Source organism: Carettochelys insculpta, chromosome 16 (assembly GCF_033958435.1).
Source record: "Carettochelys insculpta isolate YL-2023 chromosome 16, ASM3395843v1, whole genome shotgun sequence".
In the NCBI taxonomy this organism is placed as follows: Eukaryota; Metazoa; Chordata; order Testudines; family Carettochelyidae; genus Carettochelys; species Carettochelys insculpta.
Window position 1 is genome coordinate 15,731,526 of NC_134152.1, and position 24,309 is coordinate 15,755,834.

Genomic DNA, 24,309 nt, shown 5'->3' on the forward strand with positions numbered 1-24,309 from the left:
AGAATTAGCGTAATGAAGTGCTGAATATTCATTCTAGCACATCATTAGTAACCTTCCATGCCCTCTTTGAAGTTGGGGGCAAGTGTAGACATAGCCTTTGAGTTCTCTGCAAACATATATAAATAAGCCAAATGTAAGATGTCAATAATTTTGTAAATGCAGTCTTCTGTTTGTTACCAGCGAGCACTTGATCAAAAGTATGGCAGACAAGATGGCAGAAGATGGATGGAAGGAGCTGGGTTATGAATATGTGAACCTTGATGATTGCTGGTCTGCAAAAGAAAGGGATTCACAGGGCAGGCTTCAGCCAGACCCAGATAGGTTTCCAAGTGGCATAAAAGCCCTTGCTAATTATGTAAGTTAAGTTAACTATATGTACATAAGCTCTGGTTTTTCACTGTGGTATCTCAGATGTAGATGTTAAATGCAATTTTCCTTTGAATGTAGAGAAACATATTATAAAATGACATATCATACTGTGGAATTCACTTAAATGACAACTAATAAATTCCATGCTACTTGCCTGGAAACAATACAAGGAACGGCTTGATTATAATATGTCTAAATGATTCTGTCCATATCTGTAAAGGAAATACATATTGGATTTTCATTGTGCCTGCACATGTGGATGACAATCAGTGGAAACTTAAGGTTAATCAGCATTATTCCTTAAGAGTTTATTAACATGCTCTGGGTTTAGAATTGAAAGGAAGGATATAGGTATATTTACAAATGAATGATGATGAATTATTCTGTGCAGCTGGTCACTTACTCAGTGTGTTTGAATTCAAATAAAGTTGAACTCAGCAAGGCCCCAGCACTGCAGAGTTTCACATGTATTTACCAATTTACACATTTGGGGAGTTCCACTGAAGTCAATGTCATGATAAGCATGGGTGTGATTGTAGGACGGAGCCTTAATTGTTATTTGGAACGAAAGCTATATTTTGCAGGTAGGCAGTGATATAATGGCTAATATGGAGAACCAGGAACTGCCATTCCTGGTTTCTGTTCTTACTTGTGCCACTTGTTGTGTGACCAAAGGTAAGCCTCTGAATCGTTCTGTTTTGTTTCTACCAAATATGTGTAAGAATGCTTACCAATATCCTAATCCTTGTGAACTGTTTTGAGATCCATGCATGAAAGGCAACATATTACTCCAAGTAATTAACCTTCTAGCTATATTTTTCACTGTGTATCCAAAGCACACATTACTGCATACAGTCAGTTTTTTAGGGCTCTGGTATGCAAAGGCTGTAAGAACACCATTACCAGAATAGGCAGAGACCTCATGAGCAAGCATCCAAGAGAAATCTAACTTCAAAAAAGCAATGGAGATATTTAACAGAAGAGAGATTTAGTATCACAACAGATATGGAATCATACACTAATCAGAGTCATTATCATTGGCTTTACCAGGTACATTCCAAAGGGCTGAAGTTTGGAATTTATAGTGACATGGGTAACTACACCTGCAGTGGCTATCCTGGGACCACACTGGACACCGTTGATACAGATGCCAAAACATTTGCAGAATGGGAAGTTGACATGCTGAAGCTTGATGGCTGCTATTCCAACTCATCTGTCAAAGCAATAGGTTTGTTACTTAGGATTAACCATTGAACAAGGGGATTGCTGGCTCAGGAATTTTGTTTTATTTTTAAATTAAACTGCTTAAACTTGGATTTTTCAGTTTTGTAAAAAGCCTGTAAAATCTTCAAGTTCTGTGAAGCAGTAAGTTTGCTCTTCATCCCTGGTTTTTAATCTCCAAATAATTTCCATGTATTTCTTTATTAGGTTGGGGTGAATATAAATTTGTGTTTTTAAAGCTCATTATAGAGTTCTGGTGTTTTATGATCTTGCTCTAAGTGATGTTTCCTTCCATCCACTTTGTAATGCAGCTTTAATCTATTTTATGTAGAAACAAGATTCAAAATAAGGCCCATCAGTGTTCTAACTGTATATATTGTTGTGACATTGTGAACTTTCACTTCTTACAAGTGAGCTCATAATTAGAGTAAGTTTAGAAGACCTATTATTACAACAGTACACTTTTATAAATATATGTATTTATATATGTAACCACAAGAAAGTAAGTATAGCAAGGTCACGACATTTGTGAGTTCAGTTATTTGTGGATCCTGAACTCCCACGTGTGGTACCGGCGGAGGAGATTGTCTGACCTGGCCCCTCCATCATGGGGCTGCCGAAGTCCCCTGCAGTGGGGGTCCCACACCACAGCAGCGGCCGCCGGCTCCAGCCTGGCCTATATAGAGCAGGGTGCCCAACCCTTCCTCCGGCCGGGGCATGGCCTGGCCACCGACCAACTCCCCACGGCCCCACTGCCAGGCTCCTCACCCCACTGCTGCCCACAGCTGCCTGGGAATCCACCAGGTTCCGCTCCCCCAGCTGAGGTAAAATGGGATAAAATTATAGGCGCAAAATTCAACATTCACGAGGGTTCTCAAAACTGAACACTTGCGAATGCTGTGACCCTACTGTAGTATAAAGCCAACTGCTTCAAAACCTAAGTCCTCTTTGTATATAAAGAGCACTATGGAGACTGCTTACAAAATTATGACTCCCGATTTATTCTAAGTGAGTAAATCTGATACGGTAAATAGGACTTTGATCCCAGACTGTTACAGTAAGTGTTTAGAAACAAAAGATACTGAGGGGGCAAGATCCTGTACTTGCAGCAACCCTTTTCCCAAAACGTGTTCACATGCATAAAAGCTTTCCGGAACATAATCACTTCAAAATGTTCATCAGTTTCCTGCTGTCCTAAAAGACAGTCATTGGTTTTTTCCCAAAGCCAGACTTCCTTAGTGGCAGAATAGTATAGTTCTACTGTTGTTTTTCTTACATTCTCAGAAACAGTCAATTTTGGGCATGGTCATAAATTGTAACTATAATCTTCATGTAAAAGAAGCCTTTAATTAGCCATGTTCCATATATAATTCATGTTCCATATGTAATTCTCCATGGGGATTTTCCATTCTTATCTTCATAAAATGAGCAAGTGAAATACATAATAGCAGTAATAGTGTTCTAATTTAATGTTAAGGTTACCTTGCATTACTATCCAATATTCAATTTTGTGTAGGCTACCCAAAGATGAGCATTGCTTTGAACAAAACAGGAAGACCTATCGCTTACTTATGTAGCTGGCCAGCCTATGAAGGAGGGCTTCCCCCAAAGGTATCACCACTATTTTATTTTATTGTTCTTTACCTGATGTTATTGAGCTATCTAGGACCTCATGACAAGTGGCTGAAACTTATTTGAGTTAACTGCACACTTACCAAGCTAGTCATTAATTTCTGTGTGCTGATACCACCTTGTCAGATAAACAACTTTACTTCATTAATGAAATATCAAAGTCTACTGCTTTTCCAGTGTGTCTAGGAGAAAGCTGTGCCTTGTAGATACCAGTCTCTCCTATTCAGATTATGGGTGTGACATTTGAAAATAAAGTAACCCAGTAAAAGTGTCTGCTCTTCTCAGATTACAAATGGAAGATAAACCACTATCTTAAAATCAGTTGTTCTTCCTTTGTTCTCAAACAGTTTTTTTCCCCAACACACATATATATATTCTATTCTAGGGAACATTTTGCTTGTTTAAAAATGTTAAAATACCCTACTTGCTTTTCTCAAGAACATTTCTGCTTATTAGTTTTTTAAAATATTTTTATCTCAATACTTTTGTGAATTTGATGATGGAAAATACCACTTATATAGTATAAGCTGTAGCAAACCAGTATTGTTATACACTTTCCTTTCCCAACTACTTTTTAGCAATGTCTGCACTACACTAGTGAGTACTTTTTGAAATTTCAGGCCCTCTTTTGAAAGAGAACACGGAATGTCTACACACAGCACGCTCTTTCAAAAGGAAAAGTGAAGGAATGTGCCCCAGCTTTCGAAATCGCACTTCCTAACTGAAATAGGAAAAGTGTCCCCCCAAAAGGCTCTCTCAAAAGAAAATGCATGTAGACACTCCGCAACCTGCTCTTTCAAAAGAGCAGGTCCACCGTGGTGCCAGCCAGTTGCAATGCAGAGATGCCCAGCACCTGCAGGGCTCTATGATCCATGCATGCAGCAGCGCTTAAAGCCTCACAGACCCAGAAACCCCATTGCAGGAAGCTGAGAGCATGCAGGCAGCTGCAATTGCATGTGATGCCCCTGCATGCCCTAGAGAGACCCCCCAGAAACTCCCGGAGTACCATGGCCACCAGCCAGGCATGTGAAGAGCCCCAAGGACCCCTTCTGAGCATGTCCAGGGCTTGCAGGAGTCCAGCCAGCTTGGCAAGAAGCAATGCCCCTCCTGGACTGAGCATGAGATCAGGGACCACCTGGGCCAGTGGCAGGAGGAGGAGGTCCTCTGAGAAATGGAGACAAAATGGTGGAATGCAGCCAATTCTTCTCAGCTGGCTGATGGCCTGTCCTCCCGGGGCCACTCTGTCTGCCCTTCAGAGCAGGTCAGAAGTAAGATTAAAGAGCTGCAGCAGGGATATGCCTGGGCCCTGGAGGTGAGGAATGGAGACTGGGCAACCCCACTACTGGTACCGGGCACCCCACTCCAGGAGGGGTCAGAGGCAGAGTGCAGAGGACGTCCACCTCACCACCTCCATCTGGCACCAGGTTAAGGTTGCAGAGCAGTGCCTCCACCTGGAGGAGGCCGAGGTGACCTGGTGGCAGGTGCCCTGGGACAGTTGATGAGGACCCTGAGGGTGTGGCGGGCATCTTCAGGGAGCTCCTGGCCCAGCTACACCCTCCCACTGCCCCTTCCACTGCCCACTCAGTGCCCCTCCCACTGCCTTCCCGCTGGCCCCCCAAAGAGGGCTCTTTTGAGGCTGAGCCCCCTGCCAACACAGACCTCCAGCCCTACTTCCCCATCTTCCCCACCCCAGCGCAGCCCTGCCAGGGACCCTGAACCAGGGGAGGCCAGAGATCGTGGGGATGGTGTGGCTCAAGGCCCTCCACCCCTACCCTGCAATAAGGCCCCCCCATGAGGTGCACCCAGTTCGCATATCCTAATGTAAATAGTTTGCCCCCCTTCCCCACATGTATGTAATCATATGATTGTGTTCCATGTTGTTAATAATTGTAGTTTGGTTAAACCGAATGTACTTTATTTTCTCCACATCCCTGTGTGCTGTGGGGGGATGGTGGAGGGGAGTGGGGGGGTGGCGATAGGGATGTGAAGGGGAGGAAGGGCAGTTTGTGGGGGACCTGCTGGGGGCAGCCGGGGTGGTGATCATTGGGGTCCTGAGCAAAGTGCTTGTGGAAGGCCTCCCATACACAGACCCCATCCTGGTGGGCCTAATGGCTAGGGGTGGCATCTGGCTGTTGGTAGCTCAGCCCAGACTCAGCTGTCCACCTGTGAATGAAGGCCTCTGTCTTACTCTCCACAATATTGTGGAGAGTGCAGCAGGTGGGTGTCCACCACTTCGGGGATGTTCAAGAGGCCCACCTCCAGGCATGCCAGGAGATAGCACCACTGGCCCTTCAACCGCCCAAATGTGCGCTCAGCCATATTTTGGGTGTGGTTTAGCCAGGTGTTGAAGTGCTTCTGACTGAGGTTGGGGTAGCCCATATAGGGCCACATGAGCCAGGCCTGGAGAGGATAGGCAGCATCTGCCACTATGCACAGGGGCACTGTGGTGTCCCCGAGTGGTACCTCCCTCTGGGGGATGTAAGTCCCTGCCTCCATGTGGCGGCCCAGGCCAGAGTTACAAAACACTCGCTCATCGTGGTTTTGGCCAGGTCAGCCCACATTAATGTCCTGGAAACAGCCCCTGCTTGTGGCCCACAGAGCGGTAGGTATCTGGAGTGTCCATTTTCCAGACGGCTATCACAACTCTCTTTTCGACAGGGAGAGCAGGCCGCATCTGGGTGTCCTGGTGCCACAACGCAGGGGTGCTAGCCATTGGCAGAGCTCCAGGAATGTCTGCCTCCACATCCTAAAATTCTGGAGCCACCTGTCATCATCCCAGTCCCCTATCAGCAGGCGCTCCCACCGCGCGGAGGTAGCAGAGTAGCTCCACAGTTGGCAGAGAACCCGGCGGGGTGGGGGCACTGGAGGAGTTGCAGGTCCAGGGGTTCCGTGGTCATGCTAGAGGGGGCGCCCCCCCCGGCAGGAGATGAAGAGCGGCTGCCACTGCTGAGGACAGCAGGGTAACCATGCCACTGGTGATGGCCAGAACAGCTCAGTCTGCTGCTGCTGGTCCATGTTGTCTTGTCTGCACTGGTGTGTGCTGTGCTTGTGGCAGCTCTGCAGACCTCGTGCTGTGCGTGGGGAGGGTGTTGGGGAGATGCTCTTTAAGGGGGCAATCAACTGCAGGCCTAGAAGGGCTTGTCCGCCATGCGACACCATCCATGGCATTTCCTAGCCTTTTCTTTCAAAAGGGCACTTGGGGCAGTGTAGACACTCTCTTTTGAAAGAGCACCTCGAAAGGCTGGACTGGAAGTGCCAGCCTCTGCTTGTGTGTGGACACTGTATTTCAAAAGGTGATCTTTCAATTTGTCGTTTTCAGAAAGGTGCCTTTCAAAATTGCACTCTAGTGTAGATGTAGCTTTTTTGTCTGAGAGCTCATACCACCATCTTTAACAGCCTAGTAGTTCCAGCTCTAAAGCCTTGTACCAGTTGATGGTGTCATAAAGGGGAGAGGTGACGTCTACAATTGCAGACCCACCACTCAGCAGCTAGTGTTGGTGGAAAGCAGCAGAAGAACAAGAAAGGAGATGGGGAGGGGAGGGAAGACAGAGAATAGCCAAGAATGGGAGGTGTTCCAGTTCCTCAGAAATCTATACTGGCAATAGTATTCTAGGCACAGGAAGCAGGTCAACAGTGTAGAATAAGTGTAATTTATTCAGTGGCAGTAGATATACAATTTATTTCATGGCTGTGAGGATCATGTCTGTAGGATACATAAATATTACTTATGTTTTTTATTAAGGTAAATTATACTCTACTTGGTGAAATTTGTAACCTCTGGAGAAACTTTGAGGACATCCAGGATTCCTGGGAGAGTGTTCAAAATATTATTGAGTGGTATGGAAATAACCAGAATAAACTGCAACCTGCAGCTGGCCCAGGAAGATGGAATGATCCAGATATGGTGATATTATCTTTTTAAATATTTTGTTATCTGTGGAAATTTAAGTAGATCCTATTAAAAAGATAATTTGGTAAGACTTTCAAAAAGACAAGTGGAGAGAAAACATGTCTAGCAGTTAGAGCAGAGGACAGAGTCAGAACTCTTGGGTTCTACACCTGCCTCTGTCACTGACTCCCTGCACCATTCTTATCACTGCAACTTAATCATCTGCAAAATGGTAAAATACCAGTAAAGGTGTTTGTAGCATGAAATATTTGTATCGTGAACATGATGATGCAGTGGCAGCACAGCAGTTAAGATTGCACTGTCTTTGCATTTAAATCTGATGTAGACCATGTTCATATTTATTACAGGTTGAACCTCTCTAGTTTGGCACTCTCTCATTTGGCAACATTTGTAGTCCAGCATGATTTTAGTTAGCCACGCTTATCATGGGTGTGGCCACATTTCCCATGGACCAATAAAGTTTGTTTACAGCCACCAGTCCTGGCTCTCAGTTTCCTAATTTAACCCTGAATGTTTTCTAAGAGCCCAGTGAGCAGTGGAAGTGCTGGTAATGCCGTTAGACCAGTGGTTCCCAACCTTTTTGAGACAGCAACCCATTTTGACAATTCAGTAAAATTTTGTGACTCAAGGCAATTCAAAACTGGGGGAAAGGTTCTCCCTGGGGAAATTTTTTTTGTAAAACTGGATTCCCTTCCTACCCCCACCCCCAGGCTTAAAGCCCTCACAGCCCCAAACCAGCCCCCTACCTATCTCAAACAAGCACCACTCTGCCACCACTGCTCCTTTCACTAGGCTGCTGCTGCTTCCTCCTCTGCACAGCTCCCCCCAGTCCTACTCTCTTCCCCCACCTGTAGCGCAGGCAGTTCCCTGACCTGCTGCACTGAAATGGGACTCAATTTAACTGGTTTAATGGCCAGATCCCTCCTGCCAGCCATTACACCAATTACACTGTGTTCCATTTCAGCGTGGCAAGGCAGGGACTCGGAGCTGGAGAAGTGAGCAGCGGCACCAATGGAAGCTGCAAATGGCTGAAGAGCCACATGTGGCTCAGAGCCGCACAGCTGGCAAGCCTTAGAAAATCTAGTGGCGACCCATGTTTAGGCCCCAACCTATAGGTTGGGAATCCCTATGTTAGATAATATTGACCTCCTGTGTTTGGCAAATTCCCTCCTTTAGCACCAGTCAGGTCCCAGTGATGTAGGCCTAGAGAAGTTCTAACTGTATCTCAGGAAAAAAGTTTCATCTAGAAATTACACATGGATCTTAAGCCAAAATATTTTTTTAACCATAAGTGAGAATTTCCTTTTTAACATGTTGTAAATAACTGGTGGCTCAAATATTTTTGGTTTAAATCAGTAGATACATATTTGCTACCTTAACTTTTTTCTAGGGATTAATGTTTGTAAAATGTATTGAGTTATCTAATGAAAGATATTCTATGCAAATGCAAGTATTAGGCTACATCTACACTAGCCCCCTTCTTTGAAGGGGACATGATAATCAGAGTGATGGGAGATTACTAATGAAATGCTGCAATGAATATGCAGCACTTCATTAGGCAAATTATCCCTCACGGCAACTTTGAAGTGTCAAACTTCAAAGTGCTGGCATGCATATAGCTGCGGCACTTCAAAGTTTGACCCTTCAAAGTTGCTGCAGGGGAGAATTTGCCTAATGAAGTGTTGCGTATTCATTTCAGCACTTTGTTAGTTATTCCCATCATCCTGATTACCATGTCCCCTTCAAAGAAGGGGGCAAGTGTAAATGTAGCCTTAGTGTGGTAGGAAAGCTTTTCTTACTAATATTATAATGCCCTGTCACTGGGATCTTTGGGCTCATCAGCTATATTAAAAACAGATATCTAAAATAATATCCATCCCTTTGGTAGCCACCTGAGCCACATGATGGAAAAATCCCTCTGTACTTTTGTCTTGAGATCAAACAGATATTTGTTCAGGAATGTGAACCTGGCAGGATACTCACAGTACCAGCAAAGTTGGGCACCAGAAGGATCAAGTTACAGCTGACAAACTTCCATGGTGATTGTCTTGCCTCCTGATCTTGAAAGTTTAAACTAGCCTGTGGACATGGGGGGAAGGCACCAGTGGCAGCTGCCTGGAGCCTGGTGATTCAGCCCTGGACCCCTCATATTGCCGCTGGAGTGCCCTGTGGCACACTCCAGCTAGCTCTGAGAGCTGCGTGAGAGTAGGAGGACTGGCTGAGTGTGGTTTGGATGATGCAGTCCTGCCCCTTCCAGGACACTGGCAAGTGTGTCATGTCCCTGTGTTCAAATCAAGGAATGTCCACCAGAGCTCTTCAAAACAAAAAGCAGTCAAGTAGCACTTTAAAGACTAGCAAAATAGTTTATTAGGTGAGCTTTCGTGGGATAGACCCACTTCTTCAGACCACGGCTTCCTCTCTGTTACTATTCAACATGCAGAGCTCTTCAGTTTCTCTTCCAACTGGATAGTACTTAGGAAAAGCAGCAATCTTTCAGTCTGCAAACCTCAAAATTAGATAGCACTTCAGAAATGTAAACATCCAGTAATTTAAATTACCCCTATCAGCAGAATGAAAGCCAGTGCAGTGAATGGAACACTAGTATATTTTACTCACACTAAACCATTCCCTGGATCATTCAGCACTGGTAAAGCAACTAAATGACCTACAAGGATATGCCTTAGTGCAGCATGTTGCAGTCTGATTTAGGGATGTAAAATCCCAGTTAACTGGTTAACCGATTTCCTGAAGATTCAGTGTATAGGGGTCAGGAGCTGCCAAATCTCCTGGTTTACCCAGCTTTGTCAGATTCCCATTTCAGGCTGTCCCTATAAATAGCTGTGTTGCTTGAGAGCATAGTTTCTGCCTTCCTTTATTAAACCCAAATTCAATGTCAGGATGAGTCACTCATCACTTCCCTGCTTTCAATTTATTGTGGCATCTCCATCCCTCTCTCAAACCTTTTCCCTTCCTGTGTGCTTACTGTTCTTCATACCCAGTCTCCTCTCTGGCCCACTTATGCCATTTTACACTATCTTCTGCCCTCATACGTTCCCACATGAAGTTGGCCAGAAGAATGGAAAACTTCCTGGCGCAGAAATTTGGAGCAAATGAGAGGCTTGAATATGGAAAAATGCAATACAAGTTGTCAGGGCTTCTTCCCCACTCTGACACTTCGGCTACGTCTACACGTGCAACCTACATCGAAATAGCTATTATTATTATAGGCTATTTCGATGAATAACGTCTACACGTCCTCCAGGGCTGGCAATGTCGATGTTCAACTTCGACGTTGCGCAGCACCACATCGAAATAGGCGCTGCAAGGGAACGTCTACATGCCAAAGTAGCACACATTGAAATAAGGGTGCCAGGCACAGCTGCAGACAGGGTCACAGGGCAGATTCAACAGCAAGCCGCTCCCTTAAAGGGCCCCTCCCAGACACACTTGCACTAAACAACACAAAATACACAGAGCTGACAACTGGTTACAGACCCTGTGCCTGCAGCATGCATCCCCAGCTGCCGCAGCAGCAGCCAGAAGCCCTGGGCTAAGGGCTGCTGCCCACGGTGACCATAGAGCCCCGCAGGGGCTGGAGAGAGAGCGTCTCTCAACCCCTCAGCTGATGGTCGCCATGGCGGACCCCGCTATTTCGAAGTTGCGGGACGCGCAACGACTACACGGTCCCTACTTCGACCTTGAACGTCGAAGTAGGGCGCTACTCCTATCCCCTCATGGGGTTAGCAACTTCGACGTCTCGCCACCTAACGTCGAAGTTAACTTCGAAATAGCGCCCGGCGCGTGTAGCTGTGACGGGCGCTATTTCGAAGTTAGTGCTGCTACTTCGAAGTAGCGTGCACGTGTAGACACAGCTTTCAAGTGCAGAAGGTGGGGGCCCATGAAAACTTTAAAAATATCTTGCTGCCACCACTAAGTGATAAAGCCCCCATAAAAACCCAGGAAAACACACTTGGATATCTCCCTGTGGGGTAACCCCCAAGCTTCAATCTTTCCTTAGAAGATAGCTTGGAAACAAAGAGATGACCTTGCTGTGGGCAGGCATTAACACAAATACCTCTCTGGGACACAGAAACCAAATCATTGCTTTACAAAAAGTAATTTGTTCACAAAACAAAAGATGGAATAATACCAAGAAAGTAAGTAAGTGTCTTGGTACATGATTAGGACTCCTAGATACTATGCTAATATAGACAACTTCATTTAACAATATCTAATTTATTTCAGCTCATTATTGGTAACTTTGGCCTGAGTTATGAGCAGTCAAAAGTGCAGATGGCATTATGGGCAATCCTGGCAGCCCCTCTTTTTATGTCCAGTGACTTAAGGACAATCTCTGAAGATGCCAAGTACATCTTGCAGAACCAGCTCTTGATTTATATAAACCAAGATTCTCTGGGGATTCAGGGACAGCGCATTATGCAGGTATCCAACTTTCTAGTCTCTCCACTTTTTTGTTTTGGTTTTTAAATGATGGTGCTGCTATGTCTCATCACTATACTGCCAAAAACTTACAGTCAGCAATATAAACATTATCTTATATTTTCCCAATAAAGGAAACTTCAGAATTTTTCTTTTTTTAAAACAGCCTTTCCAGTCCTTTGGGTCAGATGCTTGCGTTATAGTGATTTGTTTTTAATAATTTAATGTACTGGAAAGGTTAAGGAAAGATGTGTTAGTCTGCATACTCCTATTAATTACTTTTCTTGCCTCACTCTCCTCCCCGTAGCTTTCGCTTTCTGCATATACAGGTTACACTTTCATTAGATGGAAATGAGTGGAATTGATATCCATTTTCTGACCAGTTTACACATAAGTGTATACATATACTGGCATTTATATCAGAAGTGAATTTGACTAACACGCTTACACACTATTTGCATCACCTTATAACAAGCGACCCTATCAGTTTCTGTGCTGAATTATATTGCAGTTTAGGATTCATGTAATGTTTTCCTTTTTGGGAGGCTGAGAACATCACTCCTTCCAGTATCAATTTGGATTCAGGAGTGAGTTTATTGAGTTTCTCTGTGTCTGTTTCAAAATAATTTTTGTGCTTATTTGTTTGACTTTCTCCTAGATGATAATACATGCTTAGTGCTCTTGGAGAGAGTCCCAAGAATCTCAAAAGATGGATGGGGGGAAGTATATAATGTAGATAATATAAAAATGAAATATTTCATTCATTCATGGGACTATAAAAATGCCACATATTAATGCCATCCTTTAAAAACAAAGATTTACCAGTTGCCCAAAACTGAAGCTGTCAACAGTGGGGAAATAGCAATATAAAGAGGAATCCGTTTTTAGTGAAATAAACTTGAGTATAGGATTAAGGACCTGCTCAGGTCTACTTCTAGTTTTGCTGCTGACTTATTGTGTTGACTTGAGTAAGTTTTTTAACCTTTGCAATCCCAATCCACAGCTCTAGCCAAACTGTGTTCATCTTACAGCCAAGTGCTTCTCCAACCCCTGGGCCACCAGGGATCAGTCTGGTCTCCAACATAAAGTTAGAGCAGCCTCAGGATGACTGTAATTTACTCCTGTTTAAAACACCCCCATCATATTACATTGGCTGGTGATTGCACAGTGCAGCATGCTCCAGGCATGCCACCTGTGCTGCAGGATACAAGGTGGGGCTGAAATAATCAGCAAAAAGTCTTTGATATTGAAAAAATTCTCAGCTGCTTCTTAAAGGAAAGCGTGGCTTTTTTCCACAATCAGAACAGCACAAAGAAGACAGAATAACTGATACTATGGGGGTCAGTTTCTTTGTCCACTAAATGGTAGTGATGAAAGTTGTCTACTACCCTCATAGGGTATTGTGAGGATTATTTATTTTAAAAAAAAGTTTTGAAGAGGTACAGTGCTACTGAGATGCTAAGTGTACTATTAATTCTGAAAGGCTACGTCTACACTTGCCCTGAACTTTGAAGGGGGCATGTTAGTCAGGCTGCTGGGAGGTTACTAATAAAGTGCTGCAATGAATATGCAGCACTTTATTAGGCTAACTCTCCCCGTGGCAACTTCAAAGTGCCCATGGCTACACGGCATGCCAGCACTTCGAAGTTGCCACAGGGAGAATTAGCCTAATAAAGTGCTGCATGTTCATTGTAGCACTTTATTAGTAATCTCCCAGCAGCCTGATTACCATGACCCCTTTGAAGAAGGGGGCAAGTGTAGATGTAGCCAAGGAGTTGCCATCGCATCCCAAGGTATAGCAATTTTCATTTCTTCATAAGAGAGTGAATGAACTTTGTACCTTTCCTGGTTGCTGTACTTTCAGGCTCCATGTTACTCAGCAGGCTGAATAGTGAACAGTGAGAATCACTTCTATAACTTGCCCTCTGAAAGAATGCAGTACACAAACAGAACTAACAGACTGCACATGCCAATAAAATCAAAAACAGAACCCAGTTTAAACAGAGATCTAATTAAAGGATTTTTAGTATTGACCTTTCAAGTGAAATACATTTTGACAGAAGAAAACAGGGGAGACAGTGAACTGTTAGTTTGAGCCTCAGACCCAACCAATTCTGCAGTGCATACTGCTACCCTAGTCTTCAAGTTGTGCTGTTTTAATTCTGTTCAAGCCATATTTGCCTTCAAAGACATTAAAAGGTGAGAGGATTTTACCTTTCCAATTAACAGTGTTAGTATAGATACAAGTTATATGAGTACAGAATTTTTTTGCCTCCCACATAAGACTTGCCTCGAGCACTCAACTGAAGTAATCTGTGAGTTCCATGTGTATGCAATTTCAGAAATTATGATGTAAGGGCAATGAAAAGCAACCCACACAATCTGTTTAATATTTACAGAGTCATCATTTTGAAGTATGGAAGCGAAACCTGGTAAATGGACAGTTTGCAGTAGCAGTTATGAACAATGGCACTGATGGAATTCCAAGACTTTTCACAACCAATTTAGCACTGCTGGGTATCCTGGATTGCAAGGAGGGATACAAGATCTATGATGTTTTCGAGCAAGTATTCTTAGGAGATTTTGCGCTGAATACAACTCTTAATATAAAAGTAACTCCAACTGGTGTAGTCTTGCTGTTTCTCAGGCCACTGTGTTCTTTCACCTACTTTGCAAAATCTATTTTAAGAGTCTAATCACTTGTACTGCTGTAAAGATGTTAACTATAGTAATTACAATAGTGTTTACAGAGGATGTCTGCCATATTTCAACTATCCCTCTTGAAGCTTCTTAAAGTGCTGCCACGGATTCTATATTAGCATATTCCCCAAGGGATAGGTTAAAGATGAGCCTGCAGATGTGAAGAAAACCAGCTCTTTTGAAGCCGTACAAAAACCAAGAGGCTGATCCTTGGGTTTTCAGGAGCACCTTGTTTTAAGAAATTAAATTTCTTTAAAAGCAAACAAACAAAAAGCTACATAAATGCTATAGATACTTCTTTAAATAGATATGGAAATGCAGACAGTAAATACAAAATTTATTTAGAGACGCCACAAAGGTTTTCAGACCTGAAATATGATAGTCTCTTCTTTTCTCTCCCCATCTTTTTTCGAGTGAGTTTCAGAATATTCCCCAACTGATGGTAAAGAAATTGTATGCTTCATAATTAAGATTGCAATCCAAAGGGGAGGGGTGGGAAATTGAACACAGATAGTTCCTATTAAAATGAGAGACGCATACATGCAGCCTGAGGAATAATGTGGTCCCTAAACTTTTGACCCTTCTGACGTGACTGGAAACAAGACTGAGATATTAGAGTTTTGCTGCAATCTGTATTTAAGTAACAAAATGTGACATTTATGTTTCCATAATCTCCCTCCCCACCAGCTCTGTATTCGAGAGTCCAGAGAGCACATGCAGTTTAAGACTATGCTGACCTGTTTCGGGAGCAGTGGCATTTATGGAGTTTTGTTAATAACAGCATATTTAGAATACAGGATGCTTGGGTGTTTGGCTGTGTTACAGGCTGGACTCTGTTTGGTGCCTGCCAACCTTGATAGAGCATCTCTGTAAAAATTACAGCTTTATTATTCTCTGTATAAGCAGCTGAAAGTCAACATGCTCTAGTGGCTTGAAAACATGGAACTGAGAGACAAGAACTTGCTACTTTGCCTTCTGCGTTGTGCTTTGTGGCTTCAACTGCTCTATGCCTTGGTTTCCATTTTGTTATAACGTAATTCTGAATGCCTTCCTGCCTCCCAGTCTTGTAGCGAGGATTGATTTGTTTTCAGGTAAATTAAACATACTTTTTCTGTAAAGTCTTGAATTTTAGGCTTTTGATAAGCTAATTTTCAGTGTTTCACTTCGGTTCAATGGCATAGTGCTGGTTTTACTGACAAAAGAACCTGTCATATGGTAATTACTCTGCATTGTACCTATTCACTCATTTCTAAAATTTTCACTAGTAATTTTAACTTTCCTCTTATTATACTTTTTATTGTTCATCTTTAACCAAACCTTGTAATGAGAGGTCAAACAATTACAATTATTTTGAATGAAAACAAATAAAGTGTTCTTTAAGCAGGCAAGTCACTTTTCAGTTTCTTTCTACATGAATAAATTCTAAGTTCAGAGATATTTAATGGATATAAATTAAATATTTTTAAATCATCAGTGATGAAATACATTTACAATAATGCAGATGAGTTCTTAAAACCATTTATAAAACAACCAAAGCTCATATATCTTCTATATATTTTAGAATGTGTCTGTCTGTTGGTGCTATACTTGTTCAAGAACTCCTTGTAAACTGTAAGAGCTGTGTCCACAAAATGTAGTATGCAGCTTCCTCTTACCCTAATTTAAACCAGGTCAGGATTTGGTTGTGCCTGGAAAGTGGGAAATGCCTGAAACTCCAGGATTTCCCAGAACATGGAAAGGGAGTGGCACCAACAGGAGGGATGACATACTTCAGACTCACCACTTGGGGCAGTGAGCACAGAGAACTGCAATACAGCGGAGTAAACACTAGGGACAGCCACAGCGGGAAAACTGGCCACATGGAGACAGGGAGGTAACCCCTCTATCCCAGGGGTTGGCAACCCCTGGCATGTGTGCCTGTCCAGGCACACAAGCCAATTTACTCTGGCATGCAGCAGGAGTTCAGCCATGCCCCTCCTCCCCCTGTGCAGACAGCATGAGCGGGGTCCAGAGCCTGAGCCCTTGCTACAGCCCCCACCCCCCACCTCACTGGCACACAGGGCTGGAGCCAGTGCCTAACCCCAAGCCACTAGTGTGTGAGGCCAGGACCAGAGCCTGAGCTCCTGTCGTGGAGCCAGAGCCCTACCCTCAGGCTGAAGGAGCGAGGCAGTCAGCCCCAAGAGCTGCCTGGAGCACGCTGGCCCCTCCCCTGGTGAGCACTGAGAGCTGTGTACCCCCATAGGATATCTTCTGGTTGCCATGCAGCTGTGTCTCCAGTCTTGCTGTTCTGCAAGGTCTCAGAATGCTGGCACTGTGTGGCCCCTGGCAGAGCAGGCGAAGGAAAAACTGGGTAACGAGGCTGCCCTCTTGCACCCAAAGGTGCTGGGTTCTGGAGGCTCCCAGGCGCTGGTCTCACGGGGCACTTGGAAGGGCATAGGGGCTGGCATAGGCCCAGGGACAACACTGCAGGGCACCAGGTGATCACAGGAGGAAGCTGATGCCCAGCTGGTCTATGTTGCAGATGCTCAGCCCTGGTGCACCAAGATGCAAGTCAGGATTGTGCTCTCTTATCCCCCTCAACCCTGAATCCAAGCGGTCAGCTTCCCACCGCCCCTCTTAGGCTGCATCTGGTGAGGCCAGTGCCCTGGCTGCAGGACGGCAGGGTGGCCGTGTGCCCTGGCACCCACCAGAGACCCCTGCTGCAGCGCAGGGCTGTGGCTGGAGACCCCTGCCACAGTGTAGGCCTCAAGCTGACTCCCCATGGCAGCCAGGGAGCCTGGAGTCCCTGGGGAGTGGGAGGCTGGAGCTGCCTGGGGCAGAAGCCCCAGACCTCCTCTGGTCCAGTAAATTCTGTCCTTCAGGACCTTTCCACCTGAGGTCCTGTCCCTTCCAGGGAGCCCAGAGCCGGCTCCCCACAGCGTGTGGCAATATCTCTCAATGGTCCTGCTTGGCCATGGGGTATTCTGATATAGGGCTCCCCTTTGACTGCTGCTGAAGTGGTTTCAATTGTGTCAATAATTGTCACTGGAGCAGGTGTATTCTGGTCTCCCACCTCTGTGGGTGTCCTCACCACTGGACTCATGAGTCACTCGGTCTTTCTGCTCCAATGTCTATTTATCCAAAAGGAACAGCTTCAACAGCAGAGCTGTAGAGCCCCACCTCAGAATAGTCTGCAGCCCAGTGATGTGAGCCCACTCCTGAGAAGTGGGAGACCCCCTGTTCAAATCTTCTCTTCACTAGGCACAGGGAGACAGGATCAAACTGACAGTGTCACTGATGGGCTTTATTTATTTATTAACAAAGCTGTTGTAAGTAGGGACAGTACATAGAAGGCAAAAGATCGAATTTTGGCACTCTGCCTCGGAAATGTTGCTGACCTCTGGTTTAAAATCACTAATAGTTCTGCTTACAAGAGCTTCATAGCTCATGGGGGAACACAATACTCAGGGCTCGCCAGGGAGGGGCTGGCATGCTCTGGGATGCTCTTGGGGCTTGCTGCCCCACTCCTTCAGCCTGAGGGCAAGTGTTTGGGCTCTGGCCCTGGCTCTGCATGCTGGCATCTCAGGCCGCAGCCCCGCATGCTGACAGCGGCCCCAGGGCAGAGGTTCAGGTTCAGGCTCCAGACCCCTCTCATGCTGTCTGCATTGAGGAAGGCAGGTCAGAGCTGAGTGCCTGCCAACCCCTGCTTTAAATAATATCATGGGCAGTTGGACCATACATAGAGGTCAAAAGGTCAAATTGCAGAACTCCGCCCCAGAAAGGTTGCTGACCCCTGGTATAAGGATACTTCCTTGACAATTTCAACCTCTTAAACTAGCAGATAATTGGATAAGTATCAGAGGGTAGTCATGTTAGTCTGTATCTGCAAAAACAATGAGAAGGCCTGGGTCACTTTATAGACTAACATATTTTTGGAGCATAAGTTTTCGAGCGCAAAAAAAAATCTGTCAGTTCATAAGGTGCCACAGGACATTCTGTTGTTTTTGCAGATAATTGGGTAGCATCACTTAAAAATCACTTCATTCATACACAGCAAGGGACACATACTTGGTGCATTTTTAAAAACTGGAAAGCTGCGCTGACAAATAATTCTTCTAAATTGCCTCTGATCTTTGCAATGTTGTGGAATCAGGCAGAACCGGCTTCAGTGTCATCTTTTTATCATCTCCAGAAAAAAAAAAATCTCTTCCCTCATTCCCAACATGCAGTCTGCCATATGCTCGGCATCCAGGAACACTTTTTTAGCTAGTATCCACATTGTCCAAAGAGAATCATAAGAACGGCTACAGTGGGTCAGACCAAAAGTCCATGTAGCCCAGTATCCTATCTTCTGGCCAATGCCAGATGCCCCAAAGGAAATGGACAGAACAGGTGATCCCTCTCCTGTTACCCATTTCCAGCCTCTGACAAACAGAGGCCAGGGACACCATTCCCACCCATCCTGGCTAATCTCTACTGATGAACCTAACCTCCATGAGTTTACCTAGTTCTTTTCTGAAACCCTTTTAAAGTCTTGGTCTTCCCAATCTCCTCTGGTAATGCATTCCACAGGCCAAGTACGCACAGTGTGGAATAAACCTTCCTTTTGTTAGTTTTAAACCTGCTACCCATTAATTTCATTTGGTGACCCCCCCTAGTTCTTATGTTATGGGAACAAGTAACTTTTTCTTCTTCTACGAGTGTCCCCGTGGGTGCTCCACGTTAGGTGTTGGACTCGCCCCAGCACCGCAGGTTGGATCTTTCCAGCAGTTTCTGCCGGACTGCGCCGCTCCCTTGCATGCTCCTGGCCACATGCGCGATCCCGTCCCCGCCAGTTCCTCTTTAACCGCCATCGGCTGCAGACGGCATCCGCTCAGGCTACGGCCAGAGTCAGCGTATTTAACGTTCTTAAAGCATTTTAGAGTTTCTTTTTCAATCTTTTAGATTAAGTTAGCTTGTTATTGTTTTCCAAAAAAAAAAAAAAAGAGGAAGGAGTAAAGCTTCCAGTCTTAGTAACAAGCAGAGCACTGGAGGCCCAGGGACGTAGGGCCATTAGGCCTCCTGCCGCGGCTGGCTGAGTCAGAGAGGGGAACAGGCACAGAGAAGGTGCTAAGTACCCTATTAACATCTCAAAGACTCACCATAATGTCCTCTTCAGGACTCAAAAGTGTGAGTCCTGTCGCAAAGCGATGCCGGCCTCCAACGGCTACAGTCAGTGTATAAGGTGCCTTGGGGAATCTCATGTCACCCAGAAATATTCCTTCTGCGCTAAGCTCACAGCCAGAGCAAGGAAGGACAGGGAGATGCGGCTCAAAATGCTGCCCTTCGACAAGGCCCTCCAGCCAGATGTGCCGGAGCGGCCGCAGCAGGAGGGACCCGCAGGGGCCCATAAAAGGAAAGCTGCTTCCCTAACCCCATCAGCGCAAAAACGGAGGAAGCTTTCACCAACCCGATCCCTGCCGGCAGCCACAGCGAGCGGGACGGGTGGAGCACATAGCCCCCAGCCGCAGTTACAGCTGAGCGGCGGCAGCGCGGAGATATACGTGGCAGAGGCTGAGCCTCCAATAATCAACCAGCCGCCCCGCACTGCTGGCAGGGCGGCGGCCAGGCAAGTGCCGGAACCGGCGGCACCGCAGGCAGCAGCACCGATGCCCGGGGAACCAGCGGTGCAGAGCGCGCAGGCACGCGGCCTGCAGGCACCGGGGGAGACCACCCGTGTGGCACCGCAGCGGAGCGTGCCGAGCGCAGTGCAGACAACGGGGCCAAGATCCCCGACGCGAAAGGGGGCGGAGCCAGCCCCGCAGGGGAGGGGAAAGGCAGCACAGAAAACCCGGCACCGCAGCCCTTCTCCAGACAGGGCTGCAGGGCTGCTCGCTCTGAGCCCTCCGCTCATGCTGCGGACCCCAACAAGAAGGCAGGGGTCACCCCCAGCCTATCCTGAGCCCCCATCCCCGTTCCGACAGCCAGCCTCACCATGGCTCGGACCACCTTCGCCCTTTTTGGGCTTTGAACCCTTGGAGTACTACCAAAAGTCAGTCTCTCCAGTATCTCAATTATCCAGACAATCTCGCTCCCCCAGGCGCAGGGGGTATGCGCCTCGAGAGTGGTCCAGGTCTCCATCTCAGGAGCAGTGCCCGTGTTGCCATGGTCGCCCCTATCACGCAGGGCATAGACACCATAGGCATACTCCCAGGGACAGATCCCCCCAGACGGTTCAATATCCCCGAGGGCAATCGTGAACAGGGACAGAGACACAGACATCTCAAGGGTAGGTGATTCTGGAACCCCGAGATTTTCCTTTGCAAGCTTCCAGCGAGCGGATGTATCACCGTCAACAGGACCCAGAGGGGTCCAGAGAGGCTTACCCTAGCGGTTCCTCGCTATCTTCCCCTGACGAGGCCATGGCCCCAGGGGACGTCCATCCTCCGGACGATCTCAAACAGTTCCAAGAGCTGTTTAAAAGGGTGGCCTTCACGCAAGGCATCCAAACAGCAGAGGTGCAGGAGAAACACCATAAGCTCCTTAAAAACCTGAGACCTCCTGCCTCCTCCAAAATAGCTATACCACTCAACGAAGCAATCATGGAGTTCGCCACCACGATATGGCAGACCCCTGCATCCATTCCGCCTATAAACAAGAGAGCGGACAAGAAATACTTCGTCCCGGCGAAGGGCATGGAGTTCCTGTTCAGCCACCCGCAACCAAATTCTCTGGTGGTGGAATCGTCTCAACAGAGGTTGAGAACTTCTCAGTTCAAGACAGGGGGAACGGACAAAGACACCAAGAAACTAGAGTTGTTCGGCAGAAAGGTCTACTCCTCCTCTACCCTACTGTTGAGAATGGCGAATTACGCAGCGCATCTAGCGAACCATACTTTTGACAACTACTCCAGGCTGACTTCCCTCGTGGACTTGCTTCCAGAGGACAAGAAGCCGGTGCTCAAGGCCATCGTGCAGGAAGGCTACGCAGCCTCGAGGACGGGAGTTCAGATCGCCCTAGACGTAGCGGACATGGCAGCACGCTCAACAGCTATGGCAGTGGTCATGCGCAGGGAGTCCTGGCTCCAAACATCAGGTATCCCGAGGGATTTGCAGGCGAAGATCGTCGATCTCCCCTTTGACACGCAGAAGCTGTTTGCTGAATCAACCGACTTGGTCCTTCATTCCAGTAAAGATTCAAGAACTACTCGTAGGACCTTGGGGATTTACACCCCTCCATACAGGAAGAAAAAGTATTACCCTCAGCAAAGACGGTACCAGTATCAACCACAGCGTCCCCAGTACCACAGGGGTTACAAGCAAGGGCGACATCAACAGCACCAGCAATACAGAACTCCCAGGCGACATTCCCAACAGAGCCGTGCGTCCTCGGGGCAGGGCCAAAGGCCACAAGTTTGACACACAGATCCAGGGCTGCACCATCACTACCATCGCGCAATGTCATCCGAAGCTATTATTCCACCATCGCCTCCGACCATTCTACGACCAGTGGCAAAGGATCACCACAGACAAATGGGTACTGGAGATCATAGCCACGGGGTACGCGATCCCCTTCCAGTCACTCCCACCGCCATGACCTCCACCCAGGCCCCACCTAAAGGATGCCTCCCACGAAGCAAGACTCAAGCAAGAGGTAGACCATCTCATACTCATAGGGGCAGTGGAAAGAGTGCCGGAGCAACTTCGAGGGAAAGGGTTCTACTCCAGATATTTCCTCACGGAGAAAAAGACAGGAGGCTGGAGGCCCATCCTAGATCTTCGGGGCCTCAACCGGTACCTGTGCAAGCAACGCTTTTGGATGATTACAGTCGCCTCTATACTTACGGCACTGGACGATGGAGATTGGTTCGCAGTCCTCGACTTACAGGACGCGTATTTCCACATAACTATCCACCCGGCTCACAGACGCTTTCTCCGGTTTCTGGTAGGCAAAGAACATTTTCAATACAAGGTTCTGCCATTCGGCCTCTCCTTGGCCCCCAGAGTCTTCACCAAGACCTTGGCAGTGGTGTCAGCCTACCTGCACAGACAGGGGGTGTTTATATTCCCATATCTGGACGACTGCCTACTGAAACGGGCCTCGAAGGAGGAGGTACTTCGCATGATACGCGTCACAGCAGGCATGTTCTCTTCGCTGGGCCTGGTCATCAATCTGGCAAAATCAAAGATAGACCCCACACAGGACATAGAGTTCATATGGGCACGTATAAATTCTATCACAGCAAGGGTTTATCTACCAAAGACACGCTTTCGAGCCATCGGTTCCCTTGTGCAGGTCATCACCTTCAGCCCTACGGTGCTGGTTCTGACGTGCTTACAGCTGCTGGGCCACATGGCAGCAGCGACGTTTGTAGTACAAAACGCCAGGTGACACATGCGCAGCATGCAGCACTGGCTGGCGAGCGTCTACAAACCAGCAGCACACACCGTTCACAGGGTGGTGTCACCCACGACAGAGGTGCGCAGATCCCCGCAATGGTGGGTGAACCCCAAGAACATGCTAACTGGGGTGCCCTTTCACCAACCACAAATATCGGTTTTCCTCACTACAGACGCCTCTCACATAGGGTGGGGAGCACACATGGGCGAAGAGGTGACGCAAGGACTGTGGTCCTTCACGGAACAGTCACTGCACATAAATATACTGGAGCTCAGAGCAGTGTTCAATGCCTGCAGACACTTTCGAGCCCATATACAAGGCAAAGTAGTCGTGATCAGTACAGACAATACCTCCACCATGTTTTATATAAATCGGCAAGGAGGAGCTCGGTCCCGTGCCTTATGTGCGGAAGCAGTCCGGTTGTGGAACTGGTGCATCGCCAACAATATAACCTTGAAAGCCTCGTACTTACCAGGTGCTCACAATGTGAAGGCAGACCAGCTGAGCAGGCGCTTCGCACTCACGCACGAATGGCAGATCCGTTCCGATCTGCTACGACTGATCTTTCATGCATGGGGTTTTCCCCAGATACACCTGTATGCCACTCAACACAACAAGAAGTGCCCACGATACTGCTCCAGGGAAGGACTGGGACGGGGGTCCCTGGGGTACGCATTCGCGATCTCGTGGAGGGGCCCCCTGCTTTACGCATTTCCTCCCACAGTGCTTATCCACAAAGTCTTGCAGAAAGCCAGGAGAGAGGGAGCCCGAATGATCCTAGTAGTCCCAACGTGGGATCGACAGCAATGGTTCCCCTTACTCCTGCGCATGTCAGACCGTCCACCGATGCCCCTCCTGGTGGTGCCGGATCCGCTCATGCAAGCTCAGGGGTCCATAGTGCATCCACACCCCCGAGGCCTATGACTACAAGCATAGTTAATCCATGGCTCAGCTCCCTAGAGAGCACATGTATGGAGGAAGTGCAACAAGTCCTAGAAAGTAGCAGGAGGACTTCCACCAGGAAGACCTACAAGCAGAAATGGACTCGCTTCACTGCATGGTGTTCTACCAAACAGTTAGCCCCCTTGCTGTGCCTATACCTGTAATATTAGAGTATTTACTGGACCTCAAGAGAGGAGGACTCTCCCTATCCTCATTAAAGGTCCACCTTGCTGCTATTTCGGCTTTCAGACATGAAGAGGAAGGGCACAAGGTGTTTGCCCATCCCATGGTTACCAGGTTCCTCAAAGGGCTGGTAAACCTATACCCCCCTCGGAAACCGCTTCCACCTTTGTGGAGCTTGGACCTGGTGCTTAGTGCGCTAACGGGACCACCGTTTGAACCTTTAGCCACGGTTTCCCTCCGTCTCCTTACGATAAAGACTACCTTTCTTCTCGCAATCACGTCAGCTTGCAGGGTGAGCGAGCTTGCAGCAGTTATGGCAATGCCACCCTGCACAGTATTTTCCAAGGAGGTGGTAACCTTACGGCTGCACCCAGCCTTTGTTCCCAAAGTTTCTTCAGAGTTTCATATTAACGAACCTATAGTTTTACCCTCGTTTTATCCAAAGCCTCATAACTCTAACAAAGAGGCGCGCCTACACCTCCTAGACGTGAGGAGGGCACTGGCTTTCCATATAGATAGGACTAAGTCCTTCCGGAAAACGGATAGACTCCTAG

The 24,309-nt window shown here is 46.9% G+C and overlaps 1 protein-coding gene across 6 annotated transcripts in view; it reads left to right on the forward strand.

Moving 5' to 3' along the window:
- The window catches only part of LOC142021738 (alpha-N-acetylgalactosaminidase-like), a 30,704-nt gene extending 15,050 nt beyond the window's left edge, over positions 1-15,654 (forward strand). For 5 of the 6 annotated variants that reach the window (XM_075010875.1, XM_075010879.1, XM_075010876.1 and 2 more), the window contains 6 exons: positions 181-355; positions 1,420-1,597; positions 3,107-3,201; positions 6,965-7,126; positions 11,378-11,575; positions 13,972-15,654. In XM_075010875.1, coding sequence (XP_074866976.1) covers positions 181-355; positions 1,420-1,597; positions 3,107-3,201; positions 6,965-7,126; positions 11,378-11,575; positions 13,972-14,268 — 1,105 coding nt within the window. In that variant the 3' untranslated portion in view covers positions 14,269-15,654. The remainder of the gene's footprint in view (positions 1-180; positions 356-1,419; positions 1,598-3,106; positions 3,202-6,964; positions 7,127-11,377; positions 11,576-13,971) is intronic. The other variant, XM_075010880.1, reaches the window with a different exon arrangement.
- The last annotated feature ends 8,655 nt before the right edge of the window (positions 15,655-24,309 follow it).